Genomic DNA, 27,065 nt, shown 5'->3' on the forward strand with positions numbered 1-27,065 from the left:
AGAGAGAGAGGCAGAGAGAGAATCCCAAGCAGGCTCCGCACTCTTAGAGCAGAGCCCAACATGGGGCTTGAATTCATGAACCACAAGACCCATGACCTGAATGGAGAGCAAGAGTCGGACGCTTAACCAATTTAGCCACCCAGGTGCCCCACACTTTTTTACTTTATTCGTAACATTGTAAAAAATGTTAGATTAGCAAAGAGACCTAAAATATTAAGTAGCAGTTTTCCCACATTCAGTTTTCTTCCTCTTCTGAAATGTTTCTCTGCCTTGTTACTCCCTCCCCACTGCCTAAGAATAAAAAGTGATTTCACTATTTTCAGACACTTTCATCCTAAAGATCAGCAAATAGTTTGGGCAATAGGTCCTACAAAAAGAAAAAATAAAAAAGATGACAGTGACCCCAGTTGAATAACCAGGCAAATAGAAATGTGAAGAGAAGGGAGTGCATAGCAGTATGGCAGTGCTCTGGCCTTCTGGCTTTTGATGGGTGCTGTAAAGGGTAACTATTTACTGAGTCCTATTTACTGGTCACTATGCAGGGCTGGTGAATTATTCAGGTGGTAACCATGGCATGAGATACGTTTCTGTTATTTCCTTTTTCTTTCTGGTAAAATAGAATACCCCCAAGTGTGATCTTTGGAGTCCAGGGGTTGGAGAGACAAATACATTTATTTATCCAACCAGTACTTTTGTAATAGGAGGGATGAAAGAGAAAGTGGGGTTAATGCCAGGAGGCTTTTCAACTTGCTGGTAGGAAAAGAATTCCCATTTATTTTTTTCTTAATGAATTATACAGTGAAATCATCACCTGATATGGGGATGGAGATTATAGGGAAGGGATAGGGGTGCAAGAGAAAGCAGGTTTTTAAATAGTTCCCTTATAGTTGGTGAAAGTGAAATTAGTAGAGAAACAGAATATGATCACTAGTTATATGTGAGAATTGCAGCCATGAATTTAATTAAAAAACCAGTCAGCCCCCCCTTTTTAAATTTATTAAAATGTTTTTTAAATGTTTATTTTTGAGAGAGAGAGCGCGCACAAGTGGGTGAGGGGCAGAGAGAGAGGAAGACAAAGAATCAGAAGCAGGCCCCAGGCTCTGAGCTGTCAGCACAGAGCCCGATGCAGGGCTCAAACTCACAAACCGTGAGATCATGACCTGAGCTGAAGTCGGATGCTCAACCGACTGAGCCACCCAGGCGCCCCTCAGTCAGCTCCCTTTTATGGTGACTTTTATGCAGCAATGTGCAAGTACTCCAGTGTAGGCTTGTTGGATTCATCCAGCCTTGGATTTTTCCAAATAAATAATACGGGGGAGACAGTGGCCAGAAATTTAGAGTATTTTCAAGGGAATAATTAGGATGGGCCAAGGAATCTAAGCTGGACAAAACAGGAAATGATATCAGAAGGGGGTTGATGAATTATAAAATATATATATCGGGGGGCCAGGGAAATCCAAGAGCCATTTCAATGAGACTAATTGAGTAGGGGCACACTGGTCATCATGGCTTCTCTCTAGCCCTTCAGCATCTAGCTGCATTGGCTATGACAGCCATACCCTTCTCATGTTACTGATACCAGATGGATGTGTTCTAGGAATGAAGAACCCTATTTGAAAAGTTGTTCAGTCTGTGATCCAAGCATGTCTGGGCTATATGGTGGGTTAATAGAGAGTCCATTGAGGTGTCTGAATCTCCTGAGAAAGAACTTGACTGATACCAAGGAGACTCCTGGGAATGAGCTTTATCCTAAGAAAAGAACAGTTTCAGGTACAGTGGCTTGTTCTCACTCAAGCTGGTCAGTGATGAAAGGAAGGTGAGCTTTTTTTAAAAAATGTCTTGGGGCGCCTGGGTGGCTCAGCTGGTTAAGCACCCAACTTTGGCTCAGGTCATGATCTCGCGGTCCCTGAGTTCGAGCCCTGCATCGGGCCCTGTGCTGACAGCTCAGAGCCTAGAGCCTGTTTTGGATTCTGTGTCTCCCTCTCTCTCTGACCCTCCCCTGTTCATGCTCTGTCTTTCTCTGTCTCAAAAATAAATAAACGTTTTTTCTTTTTTAAGTCTTTATTATTATTTTTTAATGTTTATTTATTTTTGAGAGAGAGAGATACAGGGTGTGAGTGGGGGCGGGGCAGAGACAGACACAGGATCCGAAGCAGGCCCCAGGCTTCACACTGTCAGCACAGAGCCTGATGTGAGCTTGAACTCACGAACTGAGAGATCATGACCTGAGCTGAAGTCGGACACTTAACCGACTGAGCCACTCAGGTGCCCCAGGAAGGGGAGCTTTGAATTCGGTACAGTCATCATGGCCCAGCTCCAAGAACTTCCCCTTGGGTTGAAGAAGATTTTGAAGTTAAGAGTGTGTTGAAGTTGAGAGCACTGCTAAAATCTCTGAGGCTGCTGAACACACAAGATAATAACCTGCCTCTGCAGTGGAGTATAGCACAGAAAGAGTAAGAGTTGCCTTTCAGAATTATAATAGCAACACAGTAATTATTACTATTTCAGGTGGTTGAATTGTTAGTATTGTGTGGGTCAAGAAATGAAGTTCCTGTAATTGCTGGTGGGGGTGGAGCCACAGAAATATTTTTTTGTTGTTATGATCCTATTTTTATGCCTTGGCTAGTATGGCCTGGCCAAACACAGCTTACATAGATTCCTGTTATGTGTATTTCTGGGGTTTATGTAACTGACAGTTTTGTAGGGAAATACCGATCACTGCTAAAGGCTCAGTGATCTCTTCAAGACTCCAATTCCATGTAGCTAAGAACCACAAATTCAGCTAATACCAGAAGACAGTGAAAAGAAATCCCAGAAGACCTTGGTTAAAATTCAGTGTAATTTCTAGGAGAGGCTCTGTAGCCTACAAATAATTCTTGCAGGGCTTGGGGACCTGGTCTGATTGGGTTAATAATATGGAAGGATGAATAAATTCAGAATTAAAGTTAAGCTTCTAAGAGTTTTCTTTCTTCTTCTTATTTTTTTTAAAGTAAGCAAAAATGTATGCAAATTCCTGTGCTTTAACAGAAGATCAAGCCAAGAAACTCCTCAAAATATCTTCTGGTCTCTTTTTCCATCTCTATGCACTAACAGAGCAGCAAGCGTTTGTCAGGTGATCCAAACTCCTCTTATTTTGCAAGTGATAAAACTGAGGCCCAGAAAGGAGAAATGATTAATATCAAACCCAGAAGTCAAGTCTCACATCTTGTTTAGGGGGGTCACTCCTAGACTCTTCAGGAGAGACCCTTGCCCCTCGTCCAGAAAATTGCCAAAGGCACAGATTCCCTACATGAGCTGAGTGCATCTCAGACTGCCTCAGAAGCCTTCATATGCTTAGGGATCTGGAGGAGAAAGGAGCCCATCCTTTTCCTTTCCAGGTGGGCCTGGTACCTGAACTGGTCGAGTTTTTCTAAGATTTCCTTGCAATATGAGTTGAAACCTGGCCTCTCACCTGTAGCTGGGCTGTTGCTGCGAGCATCTTCTGCCGAGCTTGCAGCACTGTGGATGAGGACATGGAGATGGGTACGCTTTGCCTCAACCACCTTATATCTTCCCACATACAAGACAGCTGCAAAAGAAGTCACGAGGTCATATCATCATCCAAGCCAGTACATGATTTAGGTTGTGGCATCAAAGCAAAAAGCAGGGAAAAGGAAACCTGACCCCTGATGTTTGTTCTGCAGTCCATTTTCAGATACATGCAAAACAACTTTTTGATCTCTGTCCAATTGGAAAAAGATCTGAATGTTAATGAAATAGTCAGATCCACAATTTAGTCTTTGCCAGATGATCCTATAACTCAGAATAGTGGAGACACAATCTGACAGAATGCAAGCTTCTTTGCTTTGAAAATGTAATGTAGATGCTACTTTGGCATTTTTTATGGCATAGGGCATATCAGGGCAGAAGGAAGACCTTTGAGATAATTTCCTCCCACCCCAATACTTTGATCACTGGAGACTCCCCAACAAACTTTTCAGAGATTTATGCACAGAAACATTGGTGCAAAATGAAGTCAGAACTCAGTATACCTTTGTGAACCACAGAAAATCCTGTGTAATGGAACTGGTGTGAGAGTCATCAATTTCAACAATCGGTATTTGATCTTCATTGGTGACTAACATATTGTCTTTGTAATAAAATATAACAGCTATGTAGAGTCCTCTAAAAAGAAAAAGCAAAATAAAAAAATTGTGTTCAAGAGTCTCCTCTACCAAGCTTGAATCATGGAAACATATATTTTTGCATGTGATAAAAGATCATTTAATATAACTGTGAGCACAGTCTTGCTAGGTATGACATGGTCACAGACTAGTACTCACAGAAGTTACTATCTTGCCCAAATTCGCAGGAGAAAGTGAATCTCCTACTTTTCATAACAAAAAGGAAGTTTCTACCGAGTTTATACTTAGAACCCAAACCAGCCGATTCCTGAGAAGTTAAGACTTCCTGGAAAACCTGCATAGGACCCACCGTTTTAAGGTCTTCACAAACTTATTTGAGGAATGGAATAGGTGTTTCAGGCTCCTTGAGACTGACTGCTTGCGGCCTGTGGTTTGTAATTTTGAAGTTTCTGAAACACCGAAAAAAAAAAAATAGAGTATAAACTCCATTGGCAGAGTAATAACACTCCCAGTATCTTCTTCCCTCCGTCCTGCCTTCCTCTCCCCCGTCCCCTCAGTGTTGCTTATCCTCAGTTTCATGTGGATCCAACTCATTCATTCTTACAAAAAGCTTTTATATCTTGAGTTGCTAGTGGTTAACTCAATTAATGATCAGCTCCTCAAAAATGTTGGAGGTGAGTAACATTTATAACTCGAGGGGGACCCCTTCGGCATTTTGCTTATATTTTCCTGATGAGCAATTGATTATAATGAGGGATAAAAAGAAATGGAGTCAAACCCTTTGCCTCCTCCCATTGCCTTTAATATCCACACGTTTTCTCAGTGCTGGCAAAGCTCTTATTAGTTCACACATTTCATTACATTTTTTTTCACTGTACAATTAATACAAAAAGTTTGGAGAATAGATAAAAAAAACAAAACTCTACCCATATCATGTTGCCATTTTAGTACAACCACTGCTAGCATTCTGGGGCAATCTTCCCCAGTGTATATATGTTGGCTCACACTACTAGTTGTAGGCATAGGTTATGATTATCATCAGTACTATTCAGAAGAAGAAACAGACACTAAGAGGTTAAAATAGATTGCCCAAGATAAAAGAGCCAGTGCCGAGAAAAACTGAGATGTTAATTTACTGAACAAATATTTGTTAGTACCCTACTGCATACAGGGCTCTGTGGCTACATTTGGTGAGCAAATCATCCATTGCTGCTTCTGGTCACCCCTCCTACTTAGAACCTGGAGATTTCACTGATAAAACTTGCAGACTTCTCCTAGTAGTCTTTACAAATATTACTGCGTGGAGCTGAGCGAAAAGATCACTGATTTCAGTCCTCGTGTTCTGTGTAATGGAGGGAAGCTGAGGTTGTTGGGGTCATCACCAAACTTCTGACAGACATGTCACTGGGGTAAGAATATCATCTACATCACTGCTGTTAGGCATGGAAACCTTGGGTGGATGGCCCACGGCTGAGGCCCAGTGTGGCTCTGCTTACGATCCTATAGGAACAGCTGGGATTAAGTGGACTGACAAACATTCATGCCAGCTTCAAGCTAGTGCTGGTAATGGTTATTCCTGGCAGAACAAAGCAAAACATTTTTTTTTTTTTTTTTCTGACTTAAACATGAATTTGGCTGGTCATACCGTGCTTGAAAATGCTGCTGCTGGGACTTCCGGTTATAGGCAGCATATTGAACATACTCATCACATGCTACTCTCTCCTAAAATCTCACTAAAACCAGAGTGAAGAGATTAAAAAATAAAAAGGAAACTCCATAAATCTATAGAGACAAAGAGATGGAAAAGGAAACAAAAGCAAGTGAACTTGGTAGCTGGAAAGCAGATGGACAGATGGATTTAGCAGACTTGAGAAAGATGAGTCCTAAGCCAGCAGTGGAGGAGGCTGAGAAGTAACCTGATTCACCCCTTGGGCACCACATACTGCTGAAAGTTGGGGATAAGTGTGGAGCTAAAATCAGAGGGATTTGTTGAAGTCTGTTTAAAAAGCAGTTGGACTTCTAGATCTCCTCTAACTTGCATAGCTGGACAAATACCCCTTCCCCACTCTAGAAAAAAGCTCTAGTGGTTTGTTCTCTGAAAAGCATAAAATTTGGTTTCTAGAGTGGGAGACATGGGGTACAGTTAAAAATGGGGGTGGGAGAATAGTACTGTATCCAAAACAAGTGATTAAATGAACATTTCCATACAGATGATTTTCCCATTGGGCTCTCAGAACCCTGGTGTTCAAACTTACACCCTCCGGGAAGGACACTGGAGGAAACTTTCTGGAGACTCTGACCAGACTAAGAGAATCCACTTAAAGCTTCCGACATTGCTTTCAATGGTTTCCTAAAGAAAAGCCCATGCCAGGCACCTGGGTGGCTCAGTCGGCTAAGCGTCTGACTTCGGCTCAGGTCACGATCTTGCGGTTTTTGAGTTCAAGCCCTGCGTCAGGCTCTGTGCTGACAGCTTGGAGCCTGGAGCCTGCTTCGGATTCTGTGTCTCCCTCTCTCTCTCTGCCACTCCACCACTCTCTCTCTCTCTCTCTCTCTCTCAAAAAAATAAACATTAAATAAAAAAACTTTTTTAAAAAGGCCATGCCAGATCACTCTACAGTGAAGCCTATAAATAAAGAACTTTATCCATGTACTCAGAGCTTCCTAACAGCTACTGAGCTCTCTTCTCTTAAGTCTCAGTAAACATCCAAGGATCACCAGGCAGTTGTGAAAAGCATCTAACAGGAAAAACAGAGGCCCAAACCAAAGAAATAAAAGGGCAATTCAGAGGAGAGACTATGCTGAGAGAAGAAAATACAAAATGAAACAAAGCCTATTATTAATAGCCTTAAAGATAAGCAGAGGCATTGCAGCCTTATAAAAAGGATAGAAGTTTCTAAGAGAAACATTCAGAGAATAAAAGAGAGCACTGGAAATTAAAAACATACTATCAAAAACTGAAAAACCCAATGGAAGGCTTAGAAAATGAGGTTGCAGAAATCTCTGAGAAAGAGCAAAAGGCCATGGGGATGGAAAAGTAAAAGAGAAAAAGAAATATTAACAGGATAACCTAGAAGGTTCAACACCAGACTAAGAGTTCTAGTAGGAGGGAGCAGAGAAAAAAGAGGGGGAGAAATAATTAAGAATAGGCCCCATAATTGAAGGGGGTAACTTTCTACATTGAAAGGGCCAGCCCAACAGACTACAATACATCCACACTAAGGTATTTTTTATATTTTTATATTATTTTTTTATATTATTAAATATATTAAGAGGATGAGGGGTAGCAATTGTAATGTGCAATTAAGAGCAGGGAGGGAACAAAAAGAGAAATCATCCTTCCTTAGGTAATGCCTCAACTAAAAAAAAAAAAAAAAATCAAGAATTAGAATATAAACATGTGATATGGAGACATGAAGAAAGCATAAAAACAGATTTTAGGGTACTGAAGATAAAAAGAAATTTAAAACCTTCCAGAGAAGAAAAACAACAACATCGGTACCCTATAAAACCTCTGGAGTCAGAATGACATCAGACTTCTCAGCACTGAAAGCTAGAAGAGAACAAAGCAACACCTTCAAAACCTGAAAGAAAATTATTTCAACCAACAATTCTATCCTTGGGGCCCCTGGGTGGCTCAGTCGGTTGAGTGTCCAACTTCGGCTCAGGTCATTATCTCCCGGTTCATGGGTTTGAGCCCCCAGAATCGGGGTCTGTGCTGACAGCTCAGAGCCTGGAGCCTGCTTCGGATGCTGTGTCTCCCTCTCTCTGTCCCTCCCCCACTGGTGCTCTGTCTGTCTCTGTCTCTCAAAAATAAACATTAAAAAAAAAATAAAAGAATTCTATCCTTAAGTGAGTGGTAAGTAGAACAAATGCATTTTTAGACATGGAGTGTATCTAAAATTTAGTTCCCAAGAATCCTCTCAGGAAATGACTAGAGTAAGGGCTCCACCAAAATGAAGGGCTAAGAAAAAGTTAAGACATGGGATACAGAAAGAAGCAATCCAGTATTGGAGAGTGGCCAGAAGACTCCTCAATATGGTGGTGAAAGGACATCCCAGGGTGCCAGCTGTGCACTGGACACAGGCAGCCAGCAACCAGTCTAGATTGGAGCAGTTCACAGGGCTCTAGGAGAGGTTTCTTTAAGAAGATGTAGTTGAAACAGTACTAATATATTTGATTGTATTGAGAGAAAATTGATACAACTGGAGAAAAGCTTGGGGATTAACTAGTTGTGACCACATAGAAAAATAAGCAAACATACAATGAAAGATGACTCTTTTAACGACATGGAAAACAAAAAGTTATCCAGGAAAGGGAAACAGTCATTGAGTTAAGTGATCATTATAATGTGAGCAATAAATACTGATCTTACTAAAATTACAATAGAAATATATTAGAAGAATGAAGGGTAGGAGGATGAATGTGTATGTAAGAGGGGGGAAGGAAAAAAAGTCATCTTCGTGAGCTAATGCCTCAAAAACACATCAAGAATCAGCAATATAAATGTTACTTAGAGATATGAAGAAAATATCAAAAGAACTGGCTAAAAGAATGGAGTCTTTGGGAAATAAAAAATGGAGAATGGGAGGAATTGCTTTTTTTTAAGTAATAAAGCTCTTAAGTGCTTTACTTAAAGTCATTCAATCCTTAAATAGTGGCTGGCAAGTATGTATAATTCTTACTGCATTTTACAGGTGAGCAAAAATGAGGTCTAGAGAGGTTAGGTAACTTGCTCAAGGTCACACAGCTAGTAAATGTCTAGTCTGAATTTGAACCCCGCTAATCCATGATCTTAGCTGTTTATGCTAAGATAACTCTCACATTATAGTCATACATAATGTAAATTAAAATGAAGATTAGACTGAAAAAGGAAGAAAAAAACTGAGAAATGCTCCTACTATCTGGGAAAGGGGCCCATGCAAATGTTAAGTATTCCAGGTCTCCTTACTCTGGGCACATGACAGAATTTCACTTTTTGGAACACTTGTGGTTGGGTGTGGCCATGTGGCCAATTCTGGCCGATGAGTTTTGCGTGTAAGTGACATACATAAAGTCCTGTCCATATGAGACATTCAAGTGTTCCTTTTCCTTCTCCCAGGGTGCAGACAAATATTTCTAGAGAAAGGATGATGACAACACAGAAGGACAGCCCTCAGCTGACCAGTGGTAGACATACAGCTTGGGTGAGAAATAAATATTTGGGGGGGGGTCATTTGGTTATTGCAGCATATTATAGCTCATCTTGACTGATTCAGGGTCTATACTGACACACTGAGTCACTGATAGAGTGGCTTCTACTCACTCTGGCTTCTGGCTCTGTGTAGCTCAGGACTCTGGAACAGTGCTCAGTTTTCTGGACTCCGAATGCATTAGTTCTTTAGCTTTTAAGTGCGTGGAACATAGGGAGTTTATTTTATTCATACTGATATGTCTAGCACCTGACACATAGTAGGCAGTGTTTCAATTAATGTGTGCCACTTGAAAAATTGGATAACTGAAATTCACTCCCACAGAGTATTGCTATGATGAACACAACTGGCTTCTTTATAACTCATTATGCCAGGGCATAAACTGTGTGAATAATAAAGGCTGCTCAACATCTCCACTGAATTTGCATCCCAGTCCTGAACATGCAGATTAACTGCAGCCACTTTAGCCAAAATACAGAAATCAATGTGGGTTTTGGTATCTCCCATGTGAGGCTTTGGTAGGAGAAGGGTTGTTTTATTATTAATTCCACATTTGGAATATGCTGTGTACTTACTGAGTACTCCAGGCTCATTACAGTGGAGTCAGTGATTACATGTTAGTTCTAGGATTTATCAATAAAGAGATAAAGAGAGACTCCATTCTTCATCTGGAAGAGCAACGGAAGGAAAACAAGCTAGAGTTTGCAGAGTGCCTGTACTGTGTCAGGCGAGTTTAGTACATTATTTAACTTAATCCCCATAACAATCCTGAAAGATAAATACTGTCATCCTGATTTTTCTGATGGGGAAGCTATGGCTCAGAGAGATCAAATGCTTTTCTCAGGGATACAGAGCTAGTAAGTAGTAGAAATGGGATTTGAACTAATTATTTTTTCTAACTATAAATTTGACATGCACTCAACCACACAGATCTCAATGTGGTTGAGTATTTTATTGTTTATTTATTTATTTTGAGAGAGAGAGAGAGAGAGAGAGAGCGAGCAAGCGAGCATGAGCAGGGGAGGGGCAGAGGGAGAGGGAGACAGAGAATCCCAAGGAGGCTCCGCATTGTCAGCATAGCCCAACATGGGGTTCGAACTCACAAACCATGAGATCATGACCTGAGGCGAAATCCAGAGTCAGATGCTTAACTGACTGAGCCACTCAAGGAGCCCTGTAGTTGAATATTTTAAATAACAGTTTTGTAGTTTTCTGTATGTAATACCTAATTATCCTTGGTTTATCCTTCTAGGCTTAGAGTAATGTTAAATTATCTTAAAATCATTCCTTTTTTGTGGGTGAGGTAATTTCCTTTATCTTAACATATTGTAGGCCAGCATTTTCCAAAGTCCATGTCTTGGAATACTAACTCTGTGAAAAAAGTTATACAATGACTTTGCAAATAAGTTTGGAAAATGCTTGGTTAACCAAATTCAAAATGTCTCTTTATTAGAGTCTTTACTATTGTAATATCGATTTTACATTTCCAGGAAAGGGATGTATAATGCAACATTTTCCAAACTTACTGACCAGAGACTTTTTCAGCTGAGCATCTTATACAACCACTGTTCTTTGGAATACTTTGGGTACTGTTTAAGTGTCTAGGGTACATTTCAGTATAAAAAATATTTTTTCCTTTTTGGGAAGTTCTGTTTATGCCTTACTTAAATTTTTCCTGACATTGTCTGCATATTTACATCCCTGTGGGGGAAAAGCATATACATGCTGAAAGTTAAATGGAAACTATTGAAATAATTGGGCTGTCTAGATAATTTATTTCTTGATTATTAGATAGTTACCCAACAGTAATGGGGAGAGCATCTAAATCCTCAGATAATATAAAAAACAAAACAAAACAAAACAAAAAACAACAAAAAGCTACCTCTCATTCTCATGAGTAGTTTTAGCTTTCTTCCCCTGGTAAAGACTAAACACAAAGTGGCTTATGAATTGCAAAGAATCATCTATCCAGTTGCTTTATTACCTTCGCCTGCCATACAAGAACCAATGGGCAGGGGAATGATGGAGAGAGAGGCAGAAGAGAGAAAGGAACCTAAATGATGCCTGGCCTGGTTAAATGAGCTCTGAGAACTGAGTGTACTTTGGTCAGTGTGGAATCTTTAAGGCCATGGTCTGGGTAAAGTTTTCCTTCAGATCTGGGAATGAAACTCATTTGAGTTTCCTTCTCAAACATGCACATTTACATTTTCTAATGAACCACTCATTAAAAGAATATTATTTTCTTACAAACACTTGTCCTCATTGCTAGCTAAAGCCAACATTTCTGAAGAGCTCTGTTGTTACACAGTAATTGGGACTCACTTTTTGCTAATGCTAAGTATGATTTTTTATACCTAGTCCAAACTCAGTTGCATCTCTTAGTTTCAGCCATGGATTTCTTACCTAGCTGGCCCAGCAGTGCCCTGAATCTGGAGAGTGCAATGCAGTTGGGATCTGATGGGTGAAGGAGCATGGAAAACGAAAACTTTATGGAGGCTTTAATTCTCCAAATAAAACTAAGTGCCTGCTCCACGAATCATTACACAGTTCAGAAACCTGACCCTGTCCCATTTGAATAGCCCAAATAGGAGAGAAGTTTTTAAAAGCTTCTGAGAGATTTTCTGGGTATAGTTGGCCAGGTCTGGAGATGTGTGCTCTATTTTCTCCTAAGTAGTAGTACAGGGGACGATTAAAATTCAGGGTGAGATCAATCAACATCAGTGCCCAGTCCTAAAGGTAAAGGTGGGGGACACAAATGAGGTATGGCAAGAAGATTGCGCTTAGAGACAGAAAAGCTAGGTCGGAATCTTGATTCTGTGTTTTCCTGGCAGTGTGACCTTGGTCAAGTCACTTAGCTTTAGTGGTAACTGCCAGCATGAGGATGAAAAAGAGACCGTGGATGTGAAATTGCATTGTAAGCTTTATTACAAATATACACGAAGGTTTCTTGTTGCTGTTAAAAATTGGCTAAATTTCCTCAGGGATGCTCACGGAGTTTTCCTGGGGACTGAAAAGTTTGAGGGTGACTATCTCAAAGACCTGGGACACTGAGGAGTTTTGTGAAGGGACAACTCAAAGGGAAGGGAACTGGTGGCAGCTGCTGTTTTTCTTGTGCTTTTTTTCAAACTGTTTGCATGGAGAGAGGGTAAGACAGAAAGAAAGGAAGGGAATGAAGGAGAGGGAAGTCTCTTCTGAAGGGTTAAAGCAAGATAGTGCTGTAAAGTGATTCCAGATGTACAAATATTAATATCTCTCTCTCCCTGATGAATGAGAAGGTATGACCCAGTTAGGAAACTGCTAAAATTACCGGCGCCACCGAGACCTCAGTCGATGGCCCAGCGCAGATTTTTATCCTTACCCCGGCAACTATAATGCTGATGAAGGGCTCGGACCTGCTGCAGCAGACCTTCCAAAACTTCACTCTGTCCCTTGTGTCTGGGCTCTCTGTCGTCATAGTCCTTCCAGTCTATTGAACAAAAGAAATAAACAGAATGAAATTTTAAAGCAAGGAGGCCTCTCCCCGGAGGCGCTGCCTCAGGAGCTGGGCTCTGCTCACACTCCCCTAGACTCTGGATGAGCACCTGGCACTCGCACAGCTGGCAGTCAGTGCCAAGGGTTTGCAGCTGCCATTGTTCAGGGCCCTGTGCAAAACAGTAATTGTGGTTGGGTTTTGTGTGTGTGTGTGTTGGGCAGTTTTAGGGCAAGAGAAAGTGGTGACTGAAAGCCAAAAGAAAACAGGGAATCTGGGAGTCCGGTTTCTCCTCCCCAGCTCCTTACCCTCCTTTCAGCATCCCGGGTCCTAATCAGTTTCCCTGCCACCTCTCCACTCAGCACCCCAAATAGCACCTGGATATCCACAGTAGGAAAGAAAGGGGTGGGAATGTGCAGACTAGACGAAATCCACAGTCCCAATGCTTTTATTGTAGGTTTCACACTTTTGGCCAAATTGACATTTCTTTCCAAGGAAAGAGCCCATGTCAGATGCCAAGAAATGGAAATCTACATTTCGCTCTAATGAATGTCTGCTTTGGTTAGCTGGCACAGCAGCCCCTGTACATACTCTGAGCCACCAACCACCCTGTCTGCTCAGTCTCTAAATATACAGTATTAGCTTACATGGCAAATTTAAATTGCAATACCCACTGAGATTTTTCTCCCCCTTCTATTTTCATTCCATTTGGCTATAATGATATCAAGAGTAATAACCCGTACGGGACTAATGTCAAGATTGTAATTCTGCTGTCTCCGACTCTGATTTTTTTTTTTTTTTCAGCAGGTCTGTCATTTCATAGTCCATCCCATCTTCTCACTATCCACTCAGTTTTGCTTTCTGAACCTTTTAAAAGCAACAACTTAAAGCACTTCTTGGTTGAAATACTTTCTCTAAAAATGCTAGTCATTCTTTTCTAGTAAGGCCAGTTAGTTCATAAGTGTATCTGAGGCTTCAATTCTAATTGAATGCGTTTCAAATTCTCTCCCCCCAGGTTTATTTTAAAATATGGAGTCTGCCTTGTTCAGAAAGTTAAGCAGATGTCCTGATGGTCAAAGTTAGATAACCATTGGTCCATCCACGGCCTAGTAGGTAGTACAGCACAGTTGGAAAGAACACAGGTTCTGGAGTCAGAAAAACCTGCGTGTGACTCCTGGCTCTTTGGACTCCTGGTTCAGTATCTGTAGGGCACATTACTTATGCTGACAAGGCCTCTACTCTGTAATGTGAAAAATGAACATAGCACCTACCTTGCAGGACCTTTTGTGAGGACTAAATGAGAGGTTTATTAGGTACCCAGTACAATGCCTGTTAATGGCATTATGTCAGTCATAACTAATCATAACTTAGAAAGAAGGGAATTCTCTGAGGAAGAGTTAACTCCCTGAGTAGCGAGTATGGAAACATAATTTCTCACCCTATCACATGATTCCCTGTGAAGAAGGAGACCTCAGACATTTTTGAATCCTTCATGCTTCCTACCCTTCCCCATGTGTCCTTCTCCATTTTGCCTCTCAGAAGATGGAGGCCTGGAGAGAACCATTCCAATTCTATGTTACTCAGCTTATCTGGGGGCGTAGCCAGGCCCATAACGTAGTTACATGGCCCTCCATATAGTGCTCCTTTCCTTATGCTGTGGACACGTTTTCTTTTGTTTTGTTTTGTTTCTTTTGGGAAGGAGGGTCAGAGCTTGGTTGGAGTTTGTGTGGTGTGGCTTAGTTGTGGTCAACTCTGGAGACAGGGAATTGGCATAGGTGCCTTCTGTAGACTCTGTTCCTTGTGGGCAGAAACCGTGACTTAATTTCTCTTTGCCTCAGGTTTCTTCTCTGCAAAGTGAGTTTTTGAATATTTTTTAAAGGTTGTTTGAAGTTTAGAAAACCAACGTATGTAAAACACCATTATGGGCACATTAGGGACACTCGTTAGGTGTTGGTGAGGCATTGTGAACAGAAGGATGGTGTTCAGGTAGACTGGGCTGGGGAAGGTGCTTTTACTGGTAAATTTGGAAATGTTTGAGGAAGTGAACTCCCAGTGATCTTCCGCCTTATTTGCAGTGTCCCTGGTAGTAGTCAGGGCACAGTGATAATAGATGCTGCTGTCATGGATTCCCAACGGCCATTCTGAGTTTGTTCCTGCCGTTGAAAAAATGCATCTGTAGTGCTCATAAGATGAGTAATGTTTGCTTGAGTAAGACTCCTGGGTGGCTGAGTTATTATGTGGCCCTGCACTTAGCAATACGTTCTAATGTGTGTTAATACTGCCATCGATGCAGGGGGAGCTGACATGGAGCTGGCTCTTTCCGCCGAGCCCCATTACGTCAGAGGCGAGCTCAAGCTCGAAGATTGCTAATGCTAAATTGCAGCCCAAGTGAGCACTGGACATGATGCCAAGGTTTTTGGAAAGAATGAGTTTTTCTCAGAGATGTTTGGAAGGTTCTGATGACTACATAAAATAGGAGACTTTAGGGATGAGGGAGAAAATTGAAAATATATTAAGAAATCAGGAACCTGACAGGAATAAACTTAGTGTGGGAGGAAAAGAGCAGATTGTGCCACATAATACAGTTCAGTGTTCTGGTAATGAGACACTTCAATTGCAACACAATGCAGAGCTTACATTCACTGGCGATATCAGGGCTTTCCTGATCGTAACTCAGACAAGCCTGTCTGGGTCCTTTTCTCTTATTATGTACCATACCATATAACATAAGTCTATAAAAACACATTAAGGCCTTTTGTAAAAATATAAAAAAAAGTTTTATAGCTTACTGGAACATATTACCAAATTTCCAATTACTCTGTCATGTTAGAATACATTGTCCTCTAGTAAATATCTGAATACTGATATCTGTTGCATCACAATGTCATAGTCTGTTTATAAATAGAAGCAGAGTCTTATATTGTTCTTTTCCAAGTGATATGGCATGTCTGCAGCAACTATAACGGCATGTTTGGATTTTAGTTCTTTGCCAGATACCCTTACTAGTCAAATGGGCTATTTTAGAGAGTGTTGCCATTTGCTATGTTAATTAGCAATAAGTGACTCTTCCCAGTCCTGGACAACTGTCCTAGTCACTCTGGAGAAAGCCCTGAAGGGCTTTGAGGGAGAGTGTCTGAACAGAATTTGAAGTTTATAGAACTGGAACATCTGATGCTTATAAGTAAATGCATCCATATGCAGATCAGAATTTGTATTTGGAGTAGGTTTTCCCATGTCCCACCTTCAGGTCAATCAACACTATCATTTTTTTTTTTTTTTCATTTTCTGTTCCTTCTATCCCTTTATCTACAATAATAAATATATTCTTTTTTTTTTTCCTAGAATGAGATTGGTTCCCTTAGTATCTTAATCTTGCAGCATTCCCACTTTGTGTTTCTGATTAAATCATTGAATGCCTACGGGACTCAGGGAAGGGCCTTAGAGAGCTCTGCTGTCAGTGGTCCAAGGCCCTGTATGACCTGGCGTCACTCCCGGAGTGACAGTCAGGAATGGTTGGCTGGCTGGCTCTTAGTCTGCTTGTCTGCCTGATGATGGGGCACTAGTTCCCACAGCATAGGAGATGTGGTATGGGTCCAATCAGTTCAGGCCTGAATCTTGGCTCAGCCACATATGAGTTGTGACCTCGGACAAGGCAGCATCCTCTCTGAATCCCAATTTCCTTATTAATAGAAGGGGAGGACAGCACAGTGGTTAAGAACAAGGGCCACTGGGTTTGGACCTGACTTCAGTGCTTGCTAATTTTGTGGTGTTGGGCTCTATGCCTGTACCTCTATGTTAGTAGGTCCCTCCCTGGTAAAATGAGACTACTAATAAAACCACCTCAATAGGTCTGTTATGAAGATTGAATGAGTAGATCCCTGTAAAGCTCTTAGATTAATGTCCAGCATATAATGAGTCTAATGACCGTTGGCTCTGATGTTCAGAGTGATGCAGAAGATGATGACAGTGCTTATCCACAAGACAGGAACAGTGGTGAAGGACTGAGGTGAGGGTTTAGTGAGACACTGACGAAAGCCCATAACATGCCACCTGATTCGTGCTTGGCCCTAGGTAAAGGGTTCTAAAACACGAAAAGCACATAAATACATAAAAAAGAAAACTAAAGAGTCTATAATCTTATACCCCAAATACCCACTGCCACATATTGATAGTTATGTGCAGACGTGCCTTCCTAGTAATAATCAAACTCACAGCTTAAATATGTGCTAGAAAATTTTGCATTATGTTTTTATATAAAACTTCCAAAGTAAGAGTTTCTTCCACACAATGAAGTTTTTTTAAACACCATTTTTAGTGGCTGATTTTTGTTTTATAATATGGATTTGTAAATACCATACTTTATTTAACCATTGAATTGATATTGGATATTTGTTCTCCCTACCATACACAATAGTTCACTATATCAATATATTGCTATAGTGCACATATTTGTTCATAATTGTCTGTCTGCATTTGTTTTCTTGGCTTCGATTCCTAGGTATGTAATTATGGGGTAAAAAGAAACGAATGTTTTTATTATGACAAATTGTGTCTCACAAAGGATGTAGCAGTCTGCACTCACAAGAAGCATATGATACCATTTTGAACTATCACATTCATGGAGATTTTTTAAAAAATGAAAACACAGTTCAGAGCAATAGGCTCATTATACAGAAAAATCTATCATATGATATATTTAGAGATGCTTCTTCTGGTTAATAGAGAGTTACCAAATATACCAGACATAAGTTACTAATCTTTAAATAACTAGAAGTGGCTTTTGTTGGGGTTTTCAGCTCCCACTATAAATATTATATATTTGTAGCAGAGGGTAGCAGAGTGCCTGTTACTAAGAAAGATTCTTTTTCTGACATTGTGTCAGAAGAATATCTCATTCTCTTATCAATTGGATATGGGTGAGGGAGTGAGGAGGAGAGGAGAGCTAGAATGGGCTGGCCACTCCCTCTGCTGTCATTCCCCACATCCCCACGAAAGTCTTGGGAAAGGTCAGATTGGGCTCCTACAGATTTGGAGAGGTTAAGGAACTTTTGAAGGCCACGCGGCTAATAAAATGTATCATGGGTACTGAATTTGGTCTTGCCGGTTCCAAATTCCCTCTCCTCTCATTGCACCGAGTTGCCTCCCAAGGGAACATTTCTGCAGAGGAATCCTTCATTATGTGGCCCAGAGGCTACTCTGAGGAGGTTTTGTTAGTCCCCAGCAGTGGGGAGAGGGAAAGGCAGTGGTGTCCGGAGGATGGATGGAGGGGGAGTTGGAGCCTGTTGCCAGGCTTGAGAGAGTTCACAGCCACCACCTACTGGAAGGCGAGGCACATGCCGGAGTCGTGGTCTGAGCAGGTCCCCATCCCTTCATGTTATAAGCCGAGACTTGAACAAAATACTGTTGGCCCTGAAAAGTATCGAAATAGAGAGAATGATGCATTAGGAATTTTACTGAATCACTTTAGTCTAGAGTCCTGTGTCCAATGAACAACTTGATCCCTTGGGAAATCCACTAGCCATACGTTAGCTTTCTAGATTTTATTGACTATCACATTTATTTATGTGTAATGATAAACATTTTGGGGTGCTCTCAGTTTCTATGAGCTTCCCCCCCCAAATTATACACTAATTATTAAAAGTCAAGTTTTACCAAAAACAGCAATTCCGCACCTCTCTTTATTTTCCCCTCCCCAGAGGCAGTCACCATCATTTTTATTAGCTGATTGACTTGCTTTTAAAATTAAGAAGTTACAATGCACGTATTTTCATAATAGTACATCAGAGATGTGGTTCATTCATTTAGGGGCTGCATAGTAAGTACTTCACTGTGGGCAAATATTGTCATTTATGTAACCAGTCCCCTACCAATGAACATTAAGATTGTTTCTACATTTTATGCCATATTAAATAATGCTTTGCTTCTTTGATTTTACTTCAAGTTTAAAACCATTATTAAAACAATGGTTATATTCTTTAATGTCTTATGACACTAAAAATTTAGGAGTTGTTTTGTTTACTTGTAAACTTCAGATGTTTTGTATAGTTTTACATTTTTCCTTTGAGTTTTTTTTCTTTACCCAGTGAACCCAAAGAGGCATTTTTGAAGCCAGCATTTGATAAAACATCCCTTGCAAAAATTGTAAAATAATGTTTGAAGTAAAAAAACAAAAAACACAACCCAAAAACCAAAAAACAAAACAAAAAAAACCCCACATCTTCGTAGAGCCTTTGCTAGAAATTTTAATAAAGTTGGCCTTACCATATTATAAAGTTAATTTTTTTTAACATTAAAAATAGGTTTCTACGTACTTCAAGGTTATAGAGATTCCGCAGAAGTGTAAATCTACTTCTAGGCTTTTATGTGATTAGGATAGTGTCTGAATTGCTCTCATTGGACGACCAAGTGGAAAAACTTAATCCCTATAAAAATTAGTTCAAATATTAGAGAAACTCTCTGTAGAGAGTTTTCCATTTTTATCACAATATCACTTTTTCTTTTAAGCAAAGGAAATTCCCTAGGGTTCTCTTCTGGCCCTTTTCCATCATGTGAGCTATAGGGTTGGGAATCAGTCTTCTGCCGATAGCATCTCTGGGGGCCACCCACTCAGGGGTTTGTTTGTTCTGGTAATCCACAGTTTTGGCCCCTGGTGTAGACGTGTGATTAGGACTAAAAGTCAAGATTCTGTGGTGGTGACCCAACCACCAAGAATTCTGTTAGAATAGCTGGTTCAAACTTGAAGAGATGCAACCTAATGCAGCTTTTTCATGCTGGGTTTCAGGAGTACACTTTACACATAACTGGTTTAAAGGACTGATCTTTTTGAAAAACAACAAGACCAAGAAAATTCTCCCCCTACCTCTTGCATAGAAAGGTCCTAAGATAATTAAGGATTCTAATTGGAGTAAAAAAATAAAAACAAAAAACAAAACAAAACAAAAAAACCCCGACAGGTTTGATAAGTATACTTTAAAAACTTTACTAAAAAATATTCTGATGATTCAGTTTTGTTTGCATTTTAATTACTTGAGGAGATACAGGGTTTGTTTCAGTATGAACTGATGTGCCAGGTGTTTTTATTTTTTGCATTTCATATGCTCCTATGGTGTATAGTTGTATAAATAATTAACATTTGAGTTTAGATTGATTAAACAAATAAGCTCAGCTTGTTCCAGTTTTTCATTCACAGTTTAAATTGGTTCAGGTTACTTAGAAATGTAGTGCCACCATATATAGTTTCTTTTCTGTGAAAGCAGATTTAGACAGATTTTTTTTTTTTTTTTAATCAAGGGAAAAGGATTTCTCTCAGGAAATTGTATGACTCCAATAGATGACTGATCTCAACCAAGGCTATGGGGGTGAGGGTTAGAGGAGGCTGTTATTTTTACCATCAGACAGGGAGTCAAAATTGGATCTCTCCGAGCCTTTGATCCCCCCTAAAGATTAGACTGTGATCCAGAAAGCAGCAGCCTTCAAGGCTTGCATGAGGCCAGTCTTTTTCTGATCTCTGTAGAACATGGCAGCTTACAAAGTGGTTCATGCTGTCTGCTCAGTCCTTTGTGGAGTTCAGATTATGGATAGCAGACATATCACACTTAACGAGTGGCAGTTGTTGCCAGAGGGCTGGGTGTTGGCTGTCGCTTCCAGAGTAGGCATTTGCTACCCGAATCCCAGCACAAACATCAGGAGCAGGGGAATGGGAAGCCTAATGGGAGGATTTGGCATTTACCGTTGTCAGTCCTGTGATTGTGCATCTCAGGGTCTGCAAGTTTTCCATGATGATCTCTCCAGCCAAAGGACGAAAGTCTTTAGACATGCTCCATTCCACTGGAAGAAGAGAAAGAAAAAGAGAGTGAAATCCACTCACATATCAAGAAACATCACAGAAACTCTAGCAAAAGTCCCTCTCAAAAACGGTACATTTATCCTCTTTTCCCTGTATTTGCACATCTAACAATTTGCCTCGGGACAGCAATTCGGTTTCCAAGTCTCAATTATTTTTTAAAACAAGAGAGGAAGACAATTAACCATTCAGCAGTGATTAATACACCTTTAAGTGTGCATATGTGTATGTATCTGTGTATACATGTACATAGACACATGCATCCTCAGGCACATTATACATAACAGTTCAGTGTAGGTAGAAGGTAAGTTATTTATTGCTAAGAAGTGAAGGGTACACTAGGACATTGCCTTCTGTTCGCTGCCCATATCTGATCTGGGCTTCAGCAATCTCCTGAAAGTGCTATTTCAAGGTCCCAGGGACGTTCTCATCCCAAACAAAGAAGCCTCCTTTCATTTCCTGCTGGGTCATTTGACACCTTCTTCTGGAAGCATTCTCTTCCTTTAGTGTCTCACACACTGTTCCCCAGGCTCTCCTTCTCCTCTCTGGTCCTGTCCTCCAGGCTTTTTCATTGGCTTCTCTTCAGCCTGAGGATTTGGGGTTTGTGGCTGACCTCTTCAGTGCTCCCCCTCAACCTGACATCCCCAGAATGGGTATTCATTCACAGTTAAAGCTAACACCCAAATTCTAACACCCCATCTTACCCAGAGACCATTTTCTTTCATATCATAGCATTTTCCACGGGTTCAAAAAACCATGGTCAGGAAAGATCAATTGTGCCTCATCAGTAAAAAGTAGAGTAAAAAGTGACAGCTTACCCATGGCAGGATTTAAGGCAGTCCTGAATGAAGGAGGAGCTTAAGTCACAGGGAAGACAAGGCCTGCATGTTTTAAACCTCATAATGACAAGCTATCGGTTTTAAGATTTAAATTACATTCTCTGTGACACTTAAGTACTTCAAAATTAAGCTGAACTATCCCTAAAGCCTGCTGCTTCTCGAGTCACACAATCCCTGTGCTTTAGGGCTGCTGCCCCTGTACCCCCGGCTCTGTCTCTGTATGTTCCTAGGAATCTGCCTTGTTCTCCTCACTCTCTAGAAATTGCTTTCCTAAACTTCCTAGTGCTTTAATTATCTGCAGCAGCCTCTTCTGGGAAATCCTGCCACTCTGGCCTCCCTTAGTTTTTTCAGCCTTCTTCCCCTCCGTTTTGGTTGCACCCTTTCTTCCTACCTCCTGACCCCTCTTTCTGGGCTCTCCTTGGTTCCTCTTTTCCCTCTTCCTTTGCTGTAATGTTCCTTGGAGGCGTGGTTTTGGCTCTTTTCTCACTTTGCACGCTTGTCCCAAGCAGTGACCCTTTTCACTGTTATGGCTCCAATGATGGCTCTCAAAACTGTAACTCTAGGTCCGGCCTCTCTCTGGACTCGGACTTCCTCTTGCAGGTCTCCACATGAGTGCCCACTAGTACCTCTCTTTGCAAAACAGGTGTCTCCTCTTGTTTTCTCAGTTGTAGCTCATGGCATTGTCACACACCCAATCACCCAACCCCAAATCTCAGAGCATCCTTGCCTCCTCTCTTTCCCTAATTCCTCACAACCAGTTGATTACTAAATGCAGTAGGTTCTGCTTTAAAATGTTTCTCGTAAGTCTCCCTCTCCCCTGCACACTGAAACTATTCTAGAACAGGACTTTATAATCATGCACATCAACTCTGCAATTCATTTTTTTAGAAGGAGGTATACCCCTGATTAACTGATTAACTCTCTTAATTGATTTTTCTGTTCATATTCTCACTCTTATGTACAATTCTCATACAACAGCCTGAATTATAGTTTAAAAATTCAGATCTCATGATTTCATTCATCTTTTTACAGTGTCCAGTTGCTTTCAAAATAAAATGAAATGTTAACAGGGCATTCAAGGACCTTCATGATCTGGTCCCAGCCATACTCTCCTGTCTTCACTTTCTGCCACGTCTCACAGTGAAGTCCTTGCTCTGTAAGTTCCCGTTACCTGATTATTCTGTGTACTTTTCTGCCTCGGTGTCTTTTGCTCACCTTCCAACCACTGCTTGGTGAAACTCTACTCATCCTTTTAAGAGCTGGCAAAGTTGGGGCCATGTCTAGCTCTTGATTTTGGCTCAGGTCATGATCTCACGTTTCATGGGTTTGAGCCCCACGTCAGGCTCAGTGCTGAGCACTGACAGTGCAGAGTCTGCTTAGGATTCTCTCTCTCTCTGTATCTCTCTCTCTCTCTCAAAATAAATAACTTAAAAAAATATTTAGCAAAGTTAACTCAAAATTCCTCAGGAATAATCAATTAAATACACCTGTTCCTGTGTTCCCGAAGCCCTCTATTCATATAAAAACAAGATTTACTACACACATATTATGCTTAATTTTATGTATCTCTTTTTCTTGTTAGATTGTGATAGGTTTGAGGATAGGAGAATAGGAGAAATAGCTTTCTCTTTTTCCTCTTTAGTACATGGATTTGTGTTTTTGGTGGATAGAAGGTGCTTCCTAAATATTTTACAAATCAAATATATACAGTTTGATTGTATGCATGCATACACACATACACACACACACACACACACACACACACACACACACACAGAATAGACTGGTTTTTCCAACATGGAGATATTTTTCTTCCTGTGAATTTTTTCACTCTTTAGTTCTTTGCCCTTTGAAACTCTTAGGCATGTTGTAAATGTAATTAGAATCAAATGATTAAGATTGGATGTTAAATCTCAAATCAGGCCTATACTTCCTTACAAATAGATATTCTAGAAGATATAATTTAAAATATACATTATATATTATATAAAATACATATATATATATATGTATTTTTTCCAAAATGTTTCATTATGCTTATGAGCTACTAGCTCTTGAAGAAGCCAAGTCTCTGAAAGTCAACTTGGAGAGGGTTTGTAATCAGAGAATAATGTTGCATATAACTAGCCAAAGGAAAAAAAAAAGGAAATCATTGAGGAAATTATCACAAACAAAACAAAATGAAAATCAGTAACAAATGTGGAAGGATATCTAGAAAAAGCAAGGAACACAGGAAAATTCTGGAAACAGAAATTTCTTTGGTTGCCACTGAGACATGCATCATTGACTGATGTGGGGAACTCCAAGTGGAAGGATGAGAATCAAGGGTTTCCGCTTCCAGGCTAAGGATTCAGGGAGACTTCCTAAAAGAAGAGCTAAGGATTAGTGGGATTGCCACCAGATGATCTGGCAAGTGGTTAATGAGAAGTTGTTCAAAGATACAATCTTTAAAATTTTGGAAGAAATGATTTATTTTTGAATAATAACTGTTCATGTTCTATTGAAATATATTTTATAAAATGTTTCAGGTGGAAAAGAAGACCTGGCTTCTTGAGAAACAAAACAAAATACAAGGAGAAGCAGCCTTGTAAGGAGATGTGGTGCAGCTTTGGGAGTTAATAGAAAGTTTTAAGCATTGGGGCGCCTGGCTGGCTCAGTCGGTTGAGCGTCCGACTTCGCCTCAGGTCATGATCTCGTGGTTTGTGAGGTCCAGCCCCACGTCGGGCTCTGTGCTGACAGCTCAGAGCCTGGAGCCTGCTTCGGATTCTGTGTCTCCTCCTCTCTCTGCCCCTCCCCTGCTCATGCTCTGTCTCTCTCTGTCTCTCAATAATAAATAAACGTTAAAAAAAAAAAAAAACAAACTTGTAAGCATTTAAGTCTAATTAGATCTTGGAACATGAAAGAGAAGATTCACATGGAAGGAAAAAAATCCTCCATATTGGAATGGACAATCTATTCCGAGGGCAACCAACAGTCTTTTTCCTCTATGTACTTCATTGGTTTGGTGGACTCTTTTGACATAAAGGAAAGGAGCTTCTGGTCACTTAAAAAATGAGGGAGGGAAACAGAGTCAGCAGGAATCACTTTGAGAGCCCACTGGGAATTCTAGGAAGGCAACTTAGCATGGTCTCTCTGGAAAGTTATGTGTAGGTAGTTTAAAGACTTAATATTAAAGCCACAAGAAAATCACTTATAAGCCTGTTCTAAATCCCTGAAGGGCTGGAGCCATGTATATGAAGTTTAAAACTGTATAAGACTTATAATTATAAGATAAAGATCAGGGCAACTGTTTCTACTTAGGTCTGGGAAACAGAAGCAGGGTTTAATCATGCAATGGCTCATAGCAGTTGAACATTAGCAAGAAAGGTACCAGACCAAACCAAGGTGTTAGTACGTCTGAAAATTTGGCTCTGGCTCAAACTGTGATTCACTATATTTGTATCAAATAGCTATGAATATTTTAAATATGATGCTTTATTATTTTAACAAATATTTTTATCTAAGTTTTAGAAATGTAGAGTCATTTTGGAAGGAGAGTTCTAGCTGAACACCTCTATTTACTGGATGGCAGCTACATAAAATGCAGCCTGAAAGGTTAAGAAGGAAAAGAGCTCCTGAAGGTCTGGCCTTGTCACCTGAAGCCTATAATGTAAGGAGAAAAGTCACAGAATCAATGCAAGAGTAGAAAATTCATGACTGGAAGCATTAGGATGCACAAAGAGGACCAAATCTAAAGCTCAGGTAAGTTTCCAGCCTCTTGGTGTGAACTATGTGAATAATCCACCCTGTTTTAGCCGGTAACACTTTTTAAGTTTTCAGGCCAGTTTCTTGAGAGGGTGGACACTATGCAAAAATCAAGGCATAAGGAGATAACATTACAGCAATGTCTAGTAAATTTCTATTTAGTTGATAAAACATCTAAAACCTGCTGTTGTCCAAGAGTCTCCCTCAAGTCTGAAACCCCTGAAAGCCCAGAGCTGTTGTCCTGCGCTCACGCCAGGAGGAGTATACTGGTGGGTTCTACTCCTGCTTCATGCCCAGGCCCTGCTGGAACCCTTCACTTTAGCCATATGTCACTTGACCTCAGACTGATTGTCTTTATGTTTTTTTTCTCTTCTGGTATGCTCTCCTCTTCCCCCAAATTGTCTTCCCCTTTATTCAAACAGGAGCGGTTCAAAGTCCCTTCCTTTCCACAGCTTCCCATGGCTTTCCAACGGAAGCTCCTTTGCCATTTTGCCATAGTAACTTTAATATGTCTCTCACACTTCCACTTGCTTTGTTTGTTTTGTGTTTATTTTCTAAGAGATCTGCCTCCTCTGTAGTCTGTACTTTCTTTGAGGGCAGGGACCATGTTGAATTAATACCAGTTTACGAAGCGCCTGTCATGGCACCTAGCACAGCATAGGTGGCTCAGTAAACGGTGAGTGAATTGATTCCTTGATTCCTGACTTTGGAATGTTTAAAGTCTAAGGTAGACAGAAATCTGATGCCAGTACATAAAGAATAAGAAAACAGTGTCAGAATAATAGAAAAAAACAGAAAGAGAACAGAAGTTGCTTGAGCTGCCCAGTAAGTGGTTGGGTTGGAGATTAATTCCTGGCCTCCAGATTCCCAGCATCCCAGACTCTTCACTTGTCCATACTGCTGCTCAGGAACCAAAAAAATAAAAGTTTATTTCCTGTTCCCTATCAGCACTTCAGTGGAACCAAAACGGCATTCTTACTGGCCACACTCACCCCGGCGCCTTAGCTAATGAACGGAATTTGGCTAGACTGCCCAGCCCATCACCAGAACATTATGAAATCCTCCCCGGTTCATCCAATTGTGCAGTTTCTAACCTTTGAGGCCAACCATAGCACAAGAGAAAGAAAAAGGGAGTGAGGGATGTGCCGAGAAACCAGGAAGAGATCAAATACAGTTGTTTCTAGAGATGAGAAGATGTGTCTTGCCGAGGCATGAACCCACTCAACACTTGTGGGTTTGAAATTGGGAACTGACGTGAAAACTCTGGATCTGGGAATTCTGTTTAGCTCTGGCAGAATACGAGGTCAGAGCTGCTCGCGTTTTTTATTTTAAATTCCCTTGGTAGTCCTAGGAGTGGGGGCATGCATTACTTTCAAACAAGAATCTTTATTGTTTGCACAGCACACAGTCTTCCAGTTAATTAGAAAAACATTTTTTTCCCCCAAATTAAATTTCCCTAGAAAAACAATGATTTAAATTAAGGGCAAAAGCCTTTTTTTTTTTTTTTTTTTTTTTTTTGACAGTAGTAAAGCCTTCTTGCACCCACTACTTCTAGAAGATTAAAAGCAAAGTTGGAATCAGAGGGCTATTTCATTTACTTATGGTCAGATTCTGCAACCACAAAAATGATATGTCCCTATCTGTCTACGTTGTGTACAGTCATAGTTTTGCCTGCTATATGACAGAGCAGCACACGGATACAGACCAGAAGCAGGGATGTCTAAAATTCAGGGTTTTGAAAAGTACAAGTAACCACAGTCCAATCCACCTGCGTCCTTATTTCCCTCCTAATAGTTCACCCGATTATGGCTATTATCTAATTGTATTCTTTCTCTTGATCCCCTTGGCTTTCTAAAT

At 40.5% G+C, this 27,065-nt stretch overlaps 1 protein-coding gene and 1 long non-coding RNA gene across 7 annotated transcripts in view; one reads left to right on the forward strand and one right to left on the reverse strand.

Moving 5' to 3' along the window:
• The window catches only part of ANKFN1 (ankyrin repeat and fibronectin type III domain containing 1), a 459,993-nt gene that overhangs the window by 55,569 nt on the left and 377,359 nt on the right, over positions 1–27,065 (reverse strand). For all 5 annotated transcript variants that reach the window (XM_053211570.1, XM_053211568.1, XM_053211569.1 and 2 more), the window contains 6 exons: positions 20,512–20,609; positions 18,101–18,191; positions 12,672–12,779; positions 4,474–4,573; positions 4,032–4,164; positions 3,452–3,568 (listed from right to left, as the gene is read on the reverse strand). In XM_053211570.1, the coding sequence (XP_053067545.1) occupies positions 3,452–3,568; positions 4,032–4,164; positions 4,474–4,573; positions 12,672–12,779; positions 18,101–18,191; positions 20,512–20,609 (647 nt within the window). The remainder of the gene's footprint in view (positions 1–3,451; positions 3,569–4,031; positions 4,165–4,473; positions 4,574–12,671; positions 12,780–18,100; positions 18,192–20,511; positions 20,610–27,065) is intronic.
• The window catches only part of LOC113592640 (uncharacterized), a 59,760-nt gene that overhangs the window by 21,398 nt on the left and 11,297 nt on the right, over positions 1–27,065 (forward strand). Inside the window, exons 5-6 of one of the 2 annotated variants that reach the window (XR_008293964.1) lie at positions 9,223–9,307; positions 23,993–25,205. This is a non-coding gene — a long non-coding RNA (uncharacterized LOC113592640). The remainder of the gene's footprint in view (positions 1–9,222; positions 9,308–23,992; positions 25,206–27,065) is intronic. The other variant, XR_003412560.2, reaches the window with a different exon arrangement.

The sequence above is a fragment of the Acinonyx jubatus genome, chromosome E1 (genome assembly GCF_027475565.1).
Source record: "Acinonyx jubatus isolate Ajub_Pintada_27869175 chromosome E1, VMU_Ajub_asm_v1.0, whole genome shotgun sequence".
NCBI classification, from domain to species: Eukaryota; Metazoa; Chordata; class Mammalia; order Carnivora; family Felidae; genus Acinonyx; species Acinonyx jubatus.